The sequence below is a fragment of the Pempheris klunzingeri genome, chromosome 15 (genome assembly GCF_042242105.1).
Source record: "Pempheris klunzingeri isolate RE-2024b chromosome 15, fPemKlu1.hap1, whole genome shotgun sequence".
Taxonomy (NCBI): domain Eukaryota; kingdom Metazoa; phylum Chordata; class Actinopteri; order Acropomatiformes; family Pempheridae; genus Pempheris; species Pempheris klunzingeri.
In genome coordinates this window covers 4,171,511-4,187,932 of record NC_092026.1, presented here as the reverse complement: position 1 = coordinate 4,187,932, position 16,422 = coordinate 4,171,511, and the positions used below count along the sequence as shown (strand labels likewise).

Genomic DNA, 16,422 nt, shown 5'->3' with positions numbered 1-16,422 from the left:
CGGACGTCCGAATACATCGTAGAAGAATTGATTGGAAATGACTGGTGAGCCTGAAAAGGGTGTGAAACGTAAACCTTTGAGATTTTGGACTGACCACCACCAAAGAGGACTATCTCTTGGAAGAACGATCATCCCTTCAGTAGCGCTCAGAGACTGAAGCTGTTCTGGAGCCTTGTGATGGCCTAATACTGTAACTAAGACTTTACATGTTGGTTTTTCCTTTGATTTGTCACCCCTCCCTGCATATAAGTAGCCTATTGACCTTCCAGTGGGTACGTCCTGTCCTCAAATAGGAGGATATAACCCTTTAAGTGTCAGAAAGAGATGACTGTGACCCCCGACTGGACAGAACCACATGACCCGAGGCTACATGACGAGCCTCGAGAGGTGCACTTAAAAAAATTAAGCATTACTTGCATGCTGTAGGAGAAATATCTCCATTTAAAGAGAGAAACGACAGGACAAAGTACTGAATTAAGTGAAAAGATGATGAGATGGAGCAACAATTTTCGGATGTACAATGAAATTATCATAATAATGACACAACAGCATTTTTATGCATGGGGAATGTAACCCATCAACTGTCTCAAAAGTAAATCATTTCTCTTTGTGGACTCGGTGAATGTATTTGTTATATACATATAGTATAATGTGAGGCATAGCATTTCCAGACTCTCCTATTTACTGCTGTTCAGCTCTGAGTGCCAATACAAATGCAAGACGGCACAATGGCTCCTCTTTAAAAGCGAGAACATTTGTCTGCGAAAGAAAAGCCAATTGAGTGAAGCAGGGCAATAACCAAGGTGGCTTGTCCGTTGTATTTAGAGGTATTTAGACTCAGTGAAGCTGATTAGTTCTATTCTGAAAGGCGTGATGATTTCATATTCAAACTGCCATGTTTCCACACATACCTCTTGGATTAGTGTGTCGTGCAATTATTAACAGTGTAGCAGTAGTAGTTCTTCATTTTGTTGAAAGGTTAATTAACAAAATATACATTATCACTTTCAAACATTGAAGTGTTGTTGTTTCATGTATTGTATTAAATGCTTTTGCAAATCATATTGAACACAGTACCTGTATATAGCACCATTAGGACTATTATTATGGACTAGGGATGTGTTGCTGTTTCCTCTGCCATTAGAAGTGTGTATGCTTTTCTCACTGTGACTCCATGACCCGCTTTTGAACATCACTGCTGGTGCCAGCAGAGTTATTGTTCTTATTACCAGTTTAATTAAGAAAAAAATGAGTATAATGAGTCACTGCGCTCGTTTTCATGTTCTGTATATATATATGTATATATATATACATATATATATATATACATACACAACTAGCTCGGGGACAGGAATGTCTTGTGTGTAAACATCATGGTTAAAGAGCTGCCTGAACAATACAATTTATTTATGACTAATAAGTTCTGCCAAGAGCCACATGAACCTTTCAACCAGGCCGTCTCATCTCAACATAGGGTGACACGCAGAGCAGGAGGAAAACTAATTTGTACAAATGAAGATGATAATTACGAGTACTAAAGGCTAAGGGGAAAGATGATGTCACCAGGCCAATAATACGGAAAAACTTAAATTATGAACAGTATGAAGCCGGAGGAGGACAGGAGACAAAGATGAGCTGACTGATGGATACTGACAAATCACTTTGTAATGACTCAGTGTTATCAGTGTGCCACACCAACACTAATGAACAGCAATCCACCCACAACTTCCATCATCATAACAGAGTTTGCTGTTTACCCACCGGCTCCGCAAATAGACTCGTTTCAAAAGGCCACACCACAGTATCACCCAAGTAATGGCGTTCATTCAGCAGCGTGCTTTTTATTACCACCCGTGGCACTCTGATATGCCGATCTGCAGCAGACACACAGACAGACATTTAACTTTAAAGAATTATGTGAGCAGAATGTGGGCGCTGTGAAAATAAAGCACAAATCAACCCAAATGAGAAATATGATGCATTTCATTTAGACTGCGGCTCACAGGAATGAGTAGAAGTCTGGAAAATTGTACATGCTGAAAACCATAAAATCCCAGAACTGGAAACAATAAAAAGTCTGTAGGAGGGATGAATTGCAAAGTTTTTGGCTTCGCGTCGCTGCTTTTCATCTGTTTAAACTCAACCTGCATGGAAATTTGTCTAAATTAGTCATCTGCATCATCCTGACATGTTTCGACTCACAACATAATGAAAGAAGGGGGTTACAGTTTTGATTTAGAATCCCAATACTCTCAGTTAATGAAATGAAAAACTTACATATCACCTGTATTAAACTAGCAGATGATAGGGGATGGAAACTAGAGAGCTAAAGCGCTCTTACAATATCGTTATGACACCAAAATGATAATTGGAGACAAGTGGTGATGTAGAAGCACAAAGGCATATCAAAGACAAGAGGGATACGGACGGGGGAGATCCACTGCGGAGAGGATGATGTGAAGTGTTTCATGATAAGATGAGTTTAAGTGTATTGTGGGGATATGGGGACTGACGCTGATGGTCCGACCTGAGCTCCAGGGTCATTTTAACAAGACTAGCAGCTGAGAGAAAAGAGGGAGGCGACTGATATGTCCTTGACCTGATGTGAGGCCAGAGCCCTGTGGTTTAGACTTCAACCTGTAGACTGTAGACACAAAAAATACATCAAATCATTTCATAAACTGGATGAATCAGTATTTATTTATTTATTTGCTTCAGGGATAGCAATGTCAGCTGGTCCACCACTTGAACTCAACTATTTGACGGATGGATCGATGGATGTGTTGCCAGCGGCTTGGATGGCGGTGCCTTATAAATGGAGACCCAGGTATACTAAAGCCTTCTAGATGCCAAGTGATGGCCAACTCACAATGGTGAGCGTTGTATTTGTATTACACAGTTTAGTGTTGCTGCTTCAATAACTTTCTGTGAGAACTGTATGTTCTCTCAGTGTTTGTGTGGGTGTCGTCTTGCAGCCCAAAGGCGTGCAGGCTACACAAGGTTAATTGGAAAACTCAACACAGTGTGTGCTAATCATTCGCCCAGCGCGTAGTGCAAGCGATCACCTCCTCCTTGCAGCTGTATATCACTATATCTGAATGTGTGAAAACATTTTGCATTAATACATTCAAATGTGTGAATGTGTGAAAAGGTTAACAGGATCTGAACTAACTGAGTGGACTAACAAGTCCCACGTTCTGTGAGGTCGGATGAGTGTTTTTGTCAATGGAGTCTGGTGGCTTTGAGGAGAGCGATATAACAGTCTCAACTGGAAAGGGCTATCTGATGGCAAGGGACAGCAGTTAGTTCGGTTATTGTTAGTCTCTTCATCATGAGTTTATTTGATCTGATTGATTAAAGATCCTATTTAAGGCAGACTGCAGGCTGCATGAACAACCAGGCGATCAAATGTATTGGCATAGTAAACAGCATCATACTCACCAGAGAGATAAGCCTGGTTTGATTTGATTCGTTGTAGTAAACTTGGGATTCACACACATCGCTGACTTCTGAGAGACGTGCAACTCTTCCTCATGCACCCACACATCATCCACAGCTAAAGATCTTCTTACACATTCAAAAATCAAATCTGTATCTGTTCAGATATTTTTCACACATTGAAACATTCAAATGTATTCATACAATGTTTTCAGACATTCAGATGTGGTGATACACACACAATACAATACATGCTACAATACTTTTGGCCATATTTTGTTTACACGCTACTCTGTTTACTGTGACCCTGGACTCATGAAGCAGGTGAGAGGAATGAAAAAATGGTAGAAAAGTCTGAATACAAATGCGTGACCATAGATGGGGCAGCTATGGCTATGTGAGGAATGTATTTTCTCATAAAGAAACATGACCAGTGATTGATAATGTACAAAGCTCCATTTTCTCTGCCTCCCTGCTGTAAATTGCTTGCTACAGACCAGTGTTGGAGTGTCAAGGTTGTGTCGCAACTTTATTCAGCCGGGTACCTGGCGCAGTAAGCTCCTGTTCTTGCAGAGAAATGTACTTACAACACTACAGCAAATGTCAGTGTGAGCAAAAGGTAATTCTGAAGCTGTGAATATTGATAGATAAAACGGAAAAGGGATATCAACGGCACATTGATTGAACGCTGGCACCGCTTCACTGTTTTCATTTTCTCCTTCTACCAGTTTTAGTGGGTGAGATTAGCTCTCCACTCAATTTATCTGCCAGTTATTTCACACAAGACAGGTAAATCCCAAGAGTTCAGCTGTGATTGCATTCTCCTTATGTACAGAAGTCTGATGCCCTTGTGCTGAAATGCAGCAGCAGAGTCCAATATCTCATCTTTTTGTGTTTTTTTGAGTCAGTCTGTCGCTCGAGACGAACGCTTTTCAACTATTAGATGAAGCCACTGACAGACGTTCGTGCTCCCCAGAGGGTGAATACTAACGACTTTGTTGACCCCATGACTTTTACTGTATCGCCACCATGAGGTTCACATGTGTGGTTATTATAGCTGTGATATTCTTATCCCCTATAACCACTCCAACTGGTTTCGGCTAATTAGCACAGGAGAGCACAATCTTGGGACGCACACGTCTCTTTCCCCTGAAATGAAGTAACACAGCAAAAGAGCCCAGAGCGCAGAGGAGCTTCCATATCGTAACGTGCGTTGTTACCTGGAGGGACTGTTTTTACTGAGGCTGCAGTTAATTAGGTTGGGCTGAACTGCTTTTTGTAGCTCTGCTTAATTACATCAGTGCTCGGTAAAACCACATTTGCAACTGTGATGTAACCCAGTCCCTGCAAAAATGAGCATGTAATAGTGTACATATTTGCCTTTTTGTTTCTTATTTTGGATTAAAGGAGATGATTTTCTAATGGAATTACTTTTGTCCCTTTTGTTGACAGTTCACCCTGAAGTTTCTATATGCTGATTTAATCAAATCACTGATCTTAAAATTCATATTGAAATCTAAATTTAATTTGAAAGAAGTCATTGTGCGTTGATGGATGCTTTTGAGTAAATGGTAACCAAACATGTCTGTTTGTTTACAGTTTGGTATGAAAGGAGGGCTAGCAACATGGCAAAGTCAGTCGGTCAACCACTTTGGTCAGACTGACATATTTCTACAGCTTTTAGAGGAATTGCCATGAAATTTGTGCTCAAAGCACTGCTGTGGCTTGACCTGGGTAAAAAGACTAAGTGGTTTAAAACAACTGGCGCTGTAATGTTATTTGACATTCACCTCAGGTACCAACAGGACACTGCAGTGATAGTGGGAGCATGACACAAAGTTCAGAAGCAGAGTTTATAGCCAGCCTTTAAATAAGACGTAGCTCCAGGCTGCACTCGCCATGTGATTGGTGAAATTGCACAGCGGAGGTCATTTTAGGTGTGTCATCTCACTGTATTTTTATAACTTTGTGAATCCCTAAAAAAAGTCAGCTGCACATTTTTCTAGCAGAAACCAAATACCAGCTCCAATAATCACGCCAGCAGCTTAAAGCTCGGTGTGAAAAGAGCTGTGAACTGTGACAGAATTCCTACAAAGCTGTGAATTCAAGTAGTTTTCTGTCACTCTTCTATGATCCGTTAAATGGAGAAGGAGAGCATGGTGGCCCCCTGCAAAAAAAAAAAAAAACCTGAGGATTACCACCAGCAACATCCTCTTTCAGTCAGAGTTACAGTGAAATATTGGTGTTCCAGTGGGCCCATTGTTTCAGCACTGCATAAAACCAGCTGTTTACAGCTGTGCCGTCTACATACAGACATCCTTGTCAACTCATACATCCACACCGTTCTTTAATATAAGCAGGATTTTGTTGTTGGCCTGGTTTGGCGAGCACGTAGAGTAAGATGCATGTCAGCAAAGGTTTGGAGTTAAATCATATCCTTGAGGAAAATAATGTGAATAGTTCCTGTCCTTCATATGACTCACAGGTCCTGCTGCTTTTCATCCACCTGTCTTAACCGATTTACTCTTCATCTACACCAGCATGTGAAGGCAGAAAGCCAGTGTAGGAACTATTTTAAAGGCTGATTCCCCATAACCACACCCACTGGGTTCAGCTAATTTGCAGAAGAGAGCACAATCTTGGGAGACGTATATCTCGTTCCACAGAAATGAACTAACACAATAGCCGATAGCATAGACGAGCTCCCGTACTGTAAGATGGGAAACGGTTTTAAGTGCGTTGTTACCTAAAGGGATTGTTTTTATCCACTACAGCGGCTGCAGTTAATTAGGTTGGGTAGAAGTGGTTTTTGTTTCTGTGCTTTATTACATCAGTGCTCAATAAAACTGCAATTGAAACTATGATGTAACCCAGTACGAGCATGTGGTCCTCAGCATCTTTTCTGTGTCCCATTTTGGATCAACATACTTTTTGTCATGCATTCATTAACAGTTAATGCTGCCATGAGTTTTTAAATAAACAGCAGCATCTGTGTGCTGACATGATTTTCATCGTCACAGTAGTTTGTAGATAACAGGACTTTAATACTTGGCTGTTCAATCCAAATTAAATTGGAATGAATTCAGCTCAAAGCGTTGGATGGATGTTCGCTTTTGAGAACAAACACGTCTGTTAGAAGGATCATTTGTGGTCTTACAGATAAATTACACTTAAAACTGAATAAGTGAACAGAGAATGGTTTCAACTTTTTTTTTACAGTTTGGTATGAAAAGGGGCTTTTTTTCTTAAAAAAAAACAAAACACTAAACACAAAACATCATCAAAAAAACCAAAAGTAAAAAGAAAAATCTATAAAAGGCACTACAGATCATAATCTCAAAGTTACTGCGGAGTAAACAGCTTACAGTCCTAACATTTAACAACATGTCTGAATGTTCAGTAGAAGAAAGAACCCGAGCCATAATATACTGCATGTTTTGGACCAAAGCAGAAGAACAAAGAAAAGGAAGAAAATCCACTAAAAGAAGTCACGGTGCACAAATGCTCCCTGAGGTAGAGGAGATAAAGCTGTCAGGCATTTTATGCTTTAAAGGTTTTTGGGACAGTATTTTCTCTCAAACTGGGCAACGTCAAACTTCCGAAGACAGCCTTTGTAGTTCATGTAGCGGATCTTTCCGAAAACCGGTCTTTCTGCCCAACCCTGGTCATGAACCCCGCAGATAGACCACATGCAGCCTACAGGAGGGAGTGGGAGAGGCAAGCATATGTGAGACAAGTCATCCAGTAAATCAGTGGCATGCTTGCACAAATAGGAATCTATGCGCTCACCAACAAAGCCATTAGGGTCCTGGCCATCCAGCTCATATTTATCGTTTAGGTACAGAGCAATAGAGAGCGCCTCCTCTGGGGAAGAAGTCCACTCCAGAATCTTTTTGGCCCAGTACATCCTCAGGAAACCATGCATCTTCCCCTCAGTGACCATCTGGTACTAATGGAGACACAGAACAGCAGTAAGGAACAAAGCTCAGTGTGTAAAAGTCCTCACTAAGAAGGACAGAGAGACCTCTTGTGTTTTAGACTAAACGTTGTACCTGAGCGCCGTTCCACAGTTTGTCGTGTGTCTTTGCCTTCTCCAGCTGCTCACGGGTGTAGAGATATGGCCTCTTGTCTTTGGCGTGATCCTTCAAGGTCTTCTGAGCCCACTCATACGCACCTGAGTACCACACACACACACACAGTACAACATTTAAATGGAACTCATCTGAATGGGACACTTCTCACAACAGGGTGCAATTTAATGAGATCTCGACTGACCCTCCACGCTGTCGTATTTCTTGTTGTAGAAGCAGAAGTTGTCCGTCAGCTCCCTCCGCACCACCAGCTCCTCGATGTAGGAGGCGACAGGCAGACCTGATTTCTTCCCACTGCTCTGAACCTGCAGCGCCACACGCTGGGCTGACAGGTGGCCTGCGGAGAGGAAGAGGAAGAGGAGACGGTTGAAATGGATAACAAAAGAGACAGATGAACAGTGAGGAGATTGATGATGAGCTGGTGTGAGGAACTTTTTCAAGCCAGCCCACTCTGGTGTCATGGCTGTTTGAACTCAAGGGTGGTGAAAAACCTAGATAACAAGACCTTATAAATAAAAACATACATACGGCACATCTGCAATTGGTCCGAATATGTTTTATTCTTTATGCAGCTAAACAACAACAGGATGACGGAGGTTTTCAAAATCAGCTCTGACGTTTTTTTACTTAAGATTAAATGTACTTAGTTAGTTTTAGACAATGCTTATAGCATTCAATATTCCAGAATTTACTATTTAAATACCTTTTAAGGCCTTTTGTGGTTAATGTGAGTTTCAGACACCCTGAGTTGTTGTACTATGACCGGGTCTAAGACCATATTTTTCAAGGAACTACTAACCGAAGCGGATCCAGGGGGAGAGCTGGCTGAGGGCGGCAGCGTTTGGGTCGTTGCGTTTGGTGTCAAACTGTTTGAGGCGTACGTCGATGAAGGACTCAAACATGGCCATCCCTGCCTTGGTGCCTGGCTTAGCCCACTCTGGCTCTCCTACTGCTCTGTCAACCTGCAGAGAGACTAGGGTTTCGTCCCAGTCTACTGGCTGTAAGGTGAAGGTGGAGAGAGAGAGAGAAACTGAGCAGAGGTCATAGCTGACAGTGATGAGCCAAAATATATACTCTGGTTTTTTTTTTGCAACTGCAAACTTCAAAAGAAATGAAGAAAGTTCTGAGCCTTTCACCTAGCTTACGTTATCAGTAGGCTCAAACCTGCGAATGGCATATCAATCACAGCACTGCAGTGAAAGCACACACTCCTCCTGCTGCTTCAATATCTAGTGCTGGGAGGGAGATTTTGGACTGTCAAAAACAAAGTCTGCTGTTTATATTCACTCGTCAATAAATAATGGGCAGAGGAGAGGAGCGGCTGAAGGTTGAAAGGAAGTGCTTTATTGTAGCAGCCTGACTTCTAAACTCCCCATCAATGCAGTCACCGACAGCCCACTTTCCCTCGTATTGATCTCAGGCAACACTTTCAAAAGCAATGAATATTTTTTTTTTTTTTTTTAAGAAAGGACAAATTATGATTGTGTTGTCTTATCTGGGCTTTATCCTCTACAAACATCCTTGAGGAGGACATAAAAAAACAAATGCATAACTTCCTTTTTCTCCTTACGGTAACTTTCACTCACAGCAACCTGAATGTGCCCTTCGTTGGAACTTGCAGCACTTACTTTGGCTGTTCTTGTAGCTGTGTAAGGGTGTTTCTCTACCAGAGGAAAATTGGTGAGGAACTCTGGTAAAACCTTGGTGATTTTTCCTCTAATCGTTCTCGCGGCGTACTCCTGTTTTGGTGACGCAACCCAGCAGGGAACGACATTGTGGGCATCCACCTATAAATATGGAAAATGAGGCGTTTCACTCATAATGAGAAACAGATAATGAGGAAATACAGACAGCAAACATGGGCACAAATAAATGCAATACACATAAAATGAGAGGGAGGTCAATTACATAATTTTTCATACTAATTTCATTGTGAACCAACGTGATGAAGACATCAAATAAAGCAAGGAAATAATCAGGGACAGATGAAATAATAAGATCCAACAGCAAATAACCAGATTCCAAAGTTTCCTGATGCTTTCTGCCTCTCTGGCAGCGAGTCCTCACCTGTATGAGGGGAATGTCCTCTGGAAGGCTCTTTTTGATTCCTTCCAGCCACTGCAGTGGCTCTCTGAGGGGGGAAAAGTCTGTCACCACCGCCCCCAGGCTGCGGTCTGACACAAAGCCGGGGAGAAGCTCCGCCGCTGAACCATGCAGCAAGTGGAACTGGATGTCTAGACTTTTGCATTCCTGTTTGGTAGGAGCAGAAAAACAGAGTTGGCTGTTGGCTTCAGGTACCTGAAATTGGATGTTGTGTGTATAATGTATTTGCCTTCTGAAGTGGCCCCCACATCTATCATTACACATCTGCTCTTATGTAGCTATGCATATCCTCAGTAAAACAAACATGTAAGGGAGCCACCTCTCTGACTTTACCACTGACTGATATCTTTATTATTATTCTGAATTCTCCTTTTCAATACTAATGAATCTGAAAAATGTTTTTTCCAATTAATCCTTTATCATCCTGTCTTATAGGCCTTAAACAACAGTCAGACACGTCAGAAGTAACCAGAGGGTATGTCTCTACACTGATTATTTTATCAGATGAATAGTAGATTTTTTTTTACTTAATGACTAATGTGTCCTAATCATAACGGATAAATCTGCTGTCAATGATATAACTGACTTGTTTCAGAGCAACACAAATGTCAAAAATGGCAATTGTCCATCTCAAGTAACCAACTCTGACGACCTTAAAACTGCAAGTGTTCACTTATATATTATATCATAATAAAAAAAAGACACCAACACATTTTAGTAGTGCCTGCAAGTGTTTGGTAGTATTTGATCACAGTAGTAATGGCATAAATGTCCTGTATTGCAGGATTCAGTCAGATGAATACAGACAAACTGACGAAAATTCCAAAAATATCACAAAGTCGGTACCTTTGCAACTTCTTCCAGACCTTTCAGCACGAAGCTGTAATGTCTCAGGGTGGACAGTTCGGATTTGGGGACCACCAGGCAGAAACAAACGTGCAGAGGAAGGTTCTCCTTCAAAGCCAGCCGCTGGGCGTGGATCAGTGCCCAGTTGTCTAGAACACAGAGGGGAAACACACAAAACATGATGCCGATGGAGTCATGGAGAGAACACAAGCCAGACCAGGTCTCCCTGCACCCTCTGGGGGTGTTTCTGGTGTTTACCTTGTACTCTGTGGTCTCTTAACATCCAGTACAGGACACCCTCTGAGCCCTGCTTTATCTTTTCAGTGTCCGATATGAAACGGAGGCGCTTTTTGTTGAACTTCATCTCCTTATTCTCTGTCCTCTCCTGCTTCATAAGGTCCTGCAGCCAGCCCCCTGCTCTCTCCTCCTTCTTCTCCTCCTTCTTCTTCATGGGAGACAACTTCTGCTGCTTCCCCACAGGCTGTTTGGCAGCAGATGTGGCCTTGCGTTTTTTGTCTGACATGATTGTCTGACTGGTGATGAGTGACTGGGTCAGGCAGGGGGACACTGAGGGGGACCTCTGGGCGCTGTGGGCTGTGGGCTTAGAGAAATGTCTTGGTGCAGAAGAGAAGGACGAGCTGCAGGTTAAGAGATCAGGGAGAACGGTGAAAAGCTGTTTGCAAAACATTAAAATAAAACCAATAATATTACATTTTATTTATAATGCACTTTACATTTGGAAAACAAATCTCAAAGTGCTACAGATAAAAGAAAGCACAAGCTAATGTTTGACTTAGTTATTCGACAGACTGCATAAAGAAACACGCCACACATGAGGAGTTACAGGAGAGGGTCTTCATTCAAATGAGCGTCAATGGCGAAGATATAACTCACCTCCTCCAAACGCAGCGGAGCATACAGGGAATAAAACTCAATATAAGTGAGTTAAAACGACGAGCAAACCGTCTGGTTGTTGAGTATCGAAGAACACGGTCGCAAACGCCGTATTTCCTTTTATACAACTGGTTACATGAGCACGCTGGGGGAGGTTTTGTAACACAGTGTTTTCATTGTATTGGACTACATTTCCCAGGATGCGGAAGGAACGTCTCTACTGGGCATGCGCGGGGCCGTTTACGTCCGGGGGAGGCGGTCCGTGTTGTAGCGTAGCCTGAAAAGGGACGAGCTGCCGCACGGCTGCTAGCTGTTATTATTGTATTTCTCTTTGCACTCGGGGGTGTTTGTCGTCGTTTTAAAGTATGAACAAAAATGAATTCACGGCGGGACGCGGGAGGAGACCCGCGGTTCCAGATAAAGTGGACATGTCACTTGGTAAGGTCGTAAACGTTGCTGAAATAGAGCAGTAGCTAATGTTAGCTAACTCTTAACTGGTGGGAGGTAGCTAGCTAGCTAGCTGGCTAATGTTAAATTCATCTCAGTGTGAGCGTTAATTCGCCCTTATTGATCATTGCTCGTGTGATTAAATTCAACAGACGACATTATTCGGTTGAACAGAAAAGAGCAGCAGTTCAAAAGGAGACAGGCGACCGTGAACCGCCGGCCAGTCAAGAAGAAAGGCCGTCTAACCCAAGGAAAGGGGGTGTCGTCCAGGACAGCTGGGACAGTCCAGAGAGGTGTGTGTGTGTGTGTGTGAGATTTCTCCCATGTTGTCCTGACTCTGAAACCTTCTCTACATGTGTAACACCGCTGATGATCTGTTCATCAGGAGGCGGCGTGCCCCGAGGAGGAGCACCTAAATTAAGAAACAGAAGGGTCCCTCCCCTGGCGGCTCGACGGCGGGGTCAGGGGGTCATCACAGGGCTGGCAGCCAGGAGGCCGGCTGCCCTCCTCAAACGGGTCGGCACTCTTAACAGAGCGGCGATCAACCAGGTAAGGGAAGACCCAGTGGAGTATCTGTCCACCACTGGCCTGAGGCCTCACTGTAGACAGATTGTACTGTGGGATCATGATATGTGTTGCATTGAATAAAAAAGGGAACATGTGCACGGGCTGTAAAACTCCTGGCTGTGAATCCCTTCGCGTGGGCTGTTGTAATGGTGTCAGATGTCTGTATTAGAGGGCAGACATGTTCAGTAGGAATGCTCCAGCTCAAGAACACGCAGACATCTGAGCCCCATTAGTCCGACTGACACACAACCCTTTTCACCTGCTGAGATTAAAGGTTTAAAAGTGAGTCGCAGAGAATATAAAAGTAAGAAGAAATGTTGCACCAAAGTTTGATCAACTTCTGCTGGTCTGCCAATGAGAGACTCAAAAAAAGATGGAGCTCAAGTACTTTTCGACAGCTTGACCTGGATGTGCATGACCTTCATCACGCTCGGAGGCAGTGCAGTTCTCTCCACATCCTGTCGCCTGGCAACAGATATCATCAGCCGCCGTCTAGTAACCAGAAACGGCAAACACACTTTATTAGCTGCTCCGGGCGACTGTAGAACCTTTTCTGTTGTTTCCCATCAGCCCAGAGTTGCTGTTTGTTTTAGGCCAGAAGGGCTTGATAAGAGTTTTAGTGAATGTGATTTGAAACTGAAGGACCACAGCCACCATCCATCCATCCATCAATCAATCAATCAATCAATCTGTATCCTCAGTTGTGTTTATCTACCTTCTCTCAAACTTTAGAGAGTTGGCATTAAAGCTGTCGCATGTTAACAATCAGTTGCGTCATACCACTTGGGAATTAACTGTTGTTTTTCTCTTTCATTTCAAAGTTATCTTTAAATTTTAGTGCATACAAAGACTACAGATGTATGGTCAAGCTGATTGGGTTGATTAAGTGTTACTCATTGAGCTTAACTGTCCTTCAGGAGTTTAACAATGCAGCAGCTTTGTCTCCCGTTACTTTTAGATCTTTAAAATTAAGCATGATACTAGACTGTAATTTATAAACTCATCATAGCATACATCATTTATATTCAGATTATTTCCTGTTCATATAAAAATGCCCTTTAAAAATAGATTAAAATGAATGTTGGAAGCTAAGGTTATTTTTTTTCTACCGCGCCTCTCGTCAGAAAACAAGACAGAAAGCAAAGCCCTTCATTCAGCGGCCTGAAGCCCAGTACAGGAAGCCAGAGGCGCAGAGACGGCCGTACAGGCAGGCCGACGCTCAGAGAGGCCCGAATGCTGCATCGGTCAGGAGGCCGTTTCAGCTGCAGCGCCGGTGAGAACACCTTCTGACAACTTGTATGCACTTTGGTAAATGTGTAGCTCTGTCTGAATTCGTGGCATAAGAACCCAAAGTCAGGCTGCTTTTTTAATATATTTCTTTACACACTTCTTCTTCTACACAGCTGTATTTCAGTGGTGTTTTTGTGTTGCACTCATGCAGACCACTGCCGCCTGTCCACCAGACTCAGAGGGAAGCCCGTCAGGCCACCTTTCTTTTTCGCAGAGGACTAAAGGTACACGATGGTTGTGTGTGGCACTGAGAGTTGTTAAATGTCCTGCATTTGTAGTTTGACCTGAATGTGCCGTGTGTTTGCTGTTTGAATATGTTGTACAGCCTGTTTTTATCTCCAATCTTCATCTAGACTACTGTGATTGTACTGAATCTCTACTGAATTTTACAGCGTGTTGTTGTTGTTTTAACCTTTTGTGTTTTCAAGATTAGCAACATGCTTGACTTCAAATATAAAATTTTTTTGATTTTTAGCATCATCTGGTGTTAAATCCACACAATCATATAAACCAAAAATCTTCTGATATTTAAAATGAAATGATCCTGTTACAATTACAAAGTAAAAGTCCACAAGCGCTCAACACTTCTAATGTAAATATGTAGATGTTTTCAAATCCAAATCTATAGACTGAATAAACATGTAAATCTACTAACTCATTGAATTTTTATTAAATTACTATTTAGCAATTGCATTTATTTTGATGTGGTGAAAAAGGCTTTGAGGGTCTTGAAAGTGCAAGAACCTTGAGACCAATTCCAAATGTACCACTGCAGTTCTTCTCCATGTCACAGGTTCAGGCCCAGGTGCAAAAGCCAAATCCTCACACTCCTCCAGTCAGGACTCGCCAGTGAGTATTCTCACACCATACAGTCGATTTTGGCTCGAGATGCTAAAATGCCTGAATCACACTCGCATGAAACATTTGGAGGGGGAAATTTAAAAGTTGGTGGTGTTGGTGTTTTTTGTGTGTGTGTGTGATACAATAGAACTTCTGTTTCTCCACCAGGTGGCGCACATCAACAACCAGCAGTGGAATCTTGACCGTTTCAATTGACAACCCCACAGCCAGGACTCAGCCAGAGTAAATATCACAACCGCTGCACAACCTTTACACTGACTTTCTATCGTTACTCCCAGTAACTGGTATAGTGGCGTATTATGTTATATAAGGAAATGTAAATGCTGATTCCAGCCAACAGTGACTGACTCTGACTTCTTTATAGGCCCCCGACTGCGTGGACCCTGCATCCCCCAGCAGCCGCCTCTGCTCCTGTCAAGGTGGAAACGGTGGAGAAGAAAATACCAAAAGGAGTGCCTCTGCAATTTGACATCAACAGTGTTGGGAAGCCGGTGAGAGCACGGCGGTTAGATCTGTGAATGCTGAAACACAGAACCGTTTTAAATGCAAGTGTTTGTGCCCCCACTTTGTCTCAAAGTGCATGTTTCCGGTGTGCTTTTCACTCCGCAGCAAACGTCGATGACCTTGAACGAGCGATTCCGCATCCTAAAAGATCGGCGTGCCGCCACAGCACAGAGCGGTAAAGGCAGCCGGTTTGTTACCGTGGGCTAGCCGGGGACGAGGCGGCGACCGAGTCCTATGAACCCCTTTTGTCGTGCTCAGACCCACACAGTGGACCCCGTCCTGCTGATGGATGGGACGCACTGACCCACTGACTGGCTTCACTAAAGGGAGGGTGGGGGGGCAGCCGTGGGACAAATGAGCACAGTGTGCACACCTGAGAACTCAAGTGTTAATGGACGGGTTTGTTCAAAATAAGTTCCCATTCATTGTCCATATCATTGTACTCAGATGTTTGTATTGTGGATGTCCTATTCTGACAAGGAAAGCCTTTTTCCTCCTTTGGACGTGGAGCCGTTGACACTATTATACAGACTGTTCTTCTCAGAGAGGACTGTTATGAATTTGCTAGGGTGGCACATATGTTCTACAATACATTTTGACATTTATGAGAATTGTTTTGTAATGTTTCTTCAAATAAAAGAGTTTCTCTTTAAAAAAAAAAAAGATCCACCAAAGCTTCAAATCAGTTTGCGGCACAGTGAAATGGATCTCTTGTAATCTAACAGTGCCATCTGGCTGTGGAACATAAGCCAGACACCTCCCCCGTCCATGTTTCCAGAAAGTTCACTGGCATCTGTAACGTGGTGACGGTGCTGGATTTATGAATGGCAGAAAGAGGATCTACATAAATTCAACCTTCAGCAGCATTTAGAGCGTCCAGCAGCTGGCACCTGCACTCACAGGCCTCTTTATTATGTAGAAGGTGACCTAATGAAGGTCAGTGAGCCGCCTGCTCAGAGACGCTCTCCTGTGGACCTCGGCCCATCAAGTGGTTTTCTATCTTCTAACTCGAACCAGTCTCTCCACTCTGACCTCTGACCTCAGTAAGGTGTTGTTACCCACAGAACTGAAGCTGGCTTCTCTTTTCCAGTCCTGTCTCCTTAAACCCTGGAGGAGGTTGTGGGTTTAAATCCCTGCAGATTAACATTATCTGGAATACTAAAACCAGCCTGCCCGTTGCCAACGGCCACGTTCAGCGTCCCCTACATCACCTCTCTTCCCCGGCGTGACGCTTGGTTCGAGCCCGACGGCGTGGACGTGCCTGAATGAGTTGCTGCCACGTGATTGGCTGATTACATAATTGCATTAAGGAGCAGTTGAGCAGGTGCCAGCGAGTACTTCAGGTACTTTAAAGTTTTAAAATGTCTGCAGAGTTTTACAG

At 43.1% G+C, this 16,422-nt stretch overlaps 2 protein-coding genes across 4 annotated transcripts; one reads left to right on the top strand and one right to left on the bottom strand.

The window, feature by feature from the left end:
- Positions 1-6,815: 6,815 nt before the first annotated feature.
- Positions 6,816-11,025, bottom strand: cpdp (CPD photolyase). Its single transcript, XM_070845509.1, has 9 exons — positions 10,737-11,025; positions 10,479-10,627; positions 9,597-9,779; positions 9,158-9,316; positions 8,329-8,527; positions 7,714-7,866; positions 7,491-7,612; positions 7,228-7,387; positions 6,816-7,134 (listed from the first exon to the last, which is right to left on the bottom strand). Exons 1-9 carry the CDS (start codon positions 10,999-11,001, stop codon positions 6,986-6,988), a joined length of 1,539 nt encoding a protein of 512 aa, XP_070701610.1. The 5' UTR covers positions 11,002-11,025; the 3' UTR covers positions 6,816-6,985.
- A 627-nt stretch (positions 11,026-11,652) lies between these two features.
- On the top strand, positions 11,653-15,723 carry LOC139214440 (UAP56-interacting factor-like). Of its 3 annotated transcripts, none has more exons than XM_070845299.1 (9): positions 11,653-11,810; positions 11,972-12,112; positions 12,205-12,368; positions 13,511-13,659; positions 13,828-13,900; positions 14,452-14,525; positions 14,685-14,759; positions 14,902-15,028; positions 15,147-15,723. In XM_070845299.1, exons 1-9 carry the CDS (start codon positions 11,738-11,740, stop codon positions 15,246-15,248), a joined length of 978 nt encoding a protein of 325 aa, XP_070701400.1. In that variant the 5' UTR covers positions 11,653-11,737; the 3' UTR covers positions 15,249-15,723. The 3 variants fall into 3 exon arrangements, with proteins under 3 accessions (XP_070701400.1, XP_070701401.1, XP_070701402.1); XM_070845300.1 differs by having other exon boundaries at positions 11,972-12,118; positions 12,208-12,368; positions 14,470-14,525; positions 15,147-15,722; XM_070845301.1 differs by having other exon boundaries at positions 14,470-14,525; positions 15,147-15,721.
- The last annotated feature ends 699 nt before the right edge of the window (positions 15,724-16,422 follow it).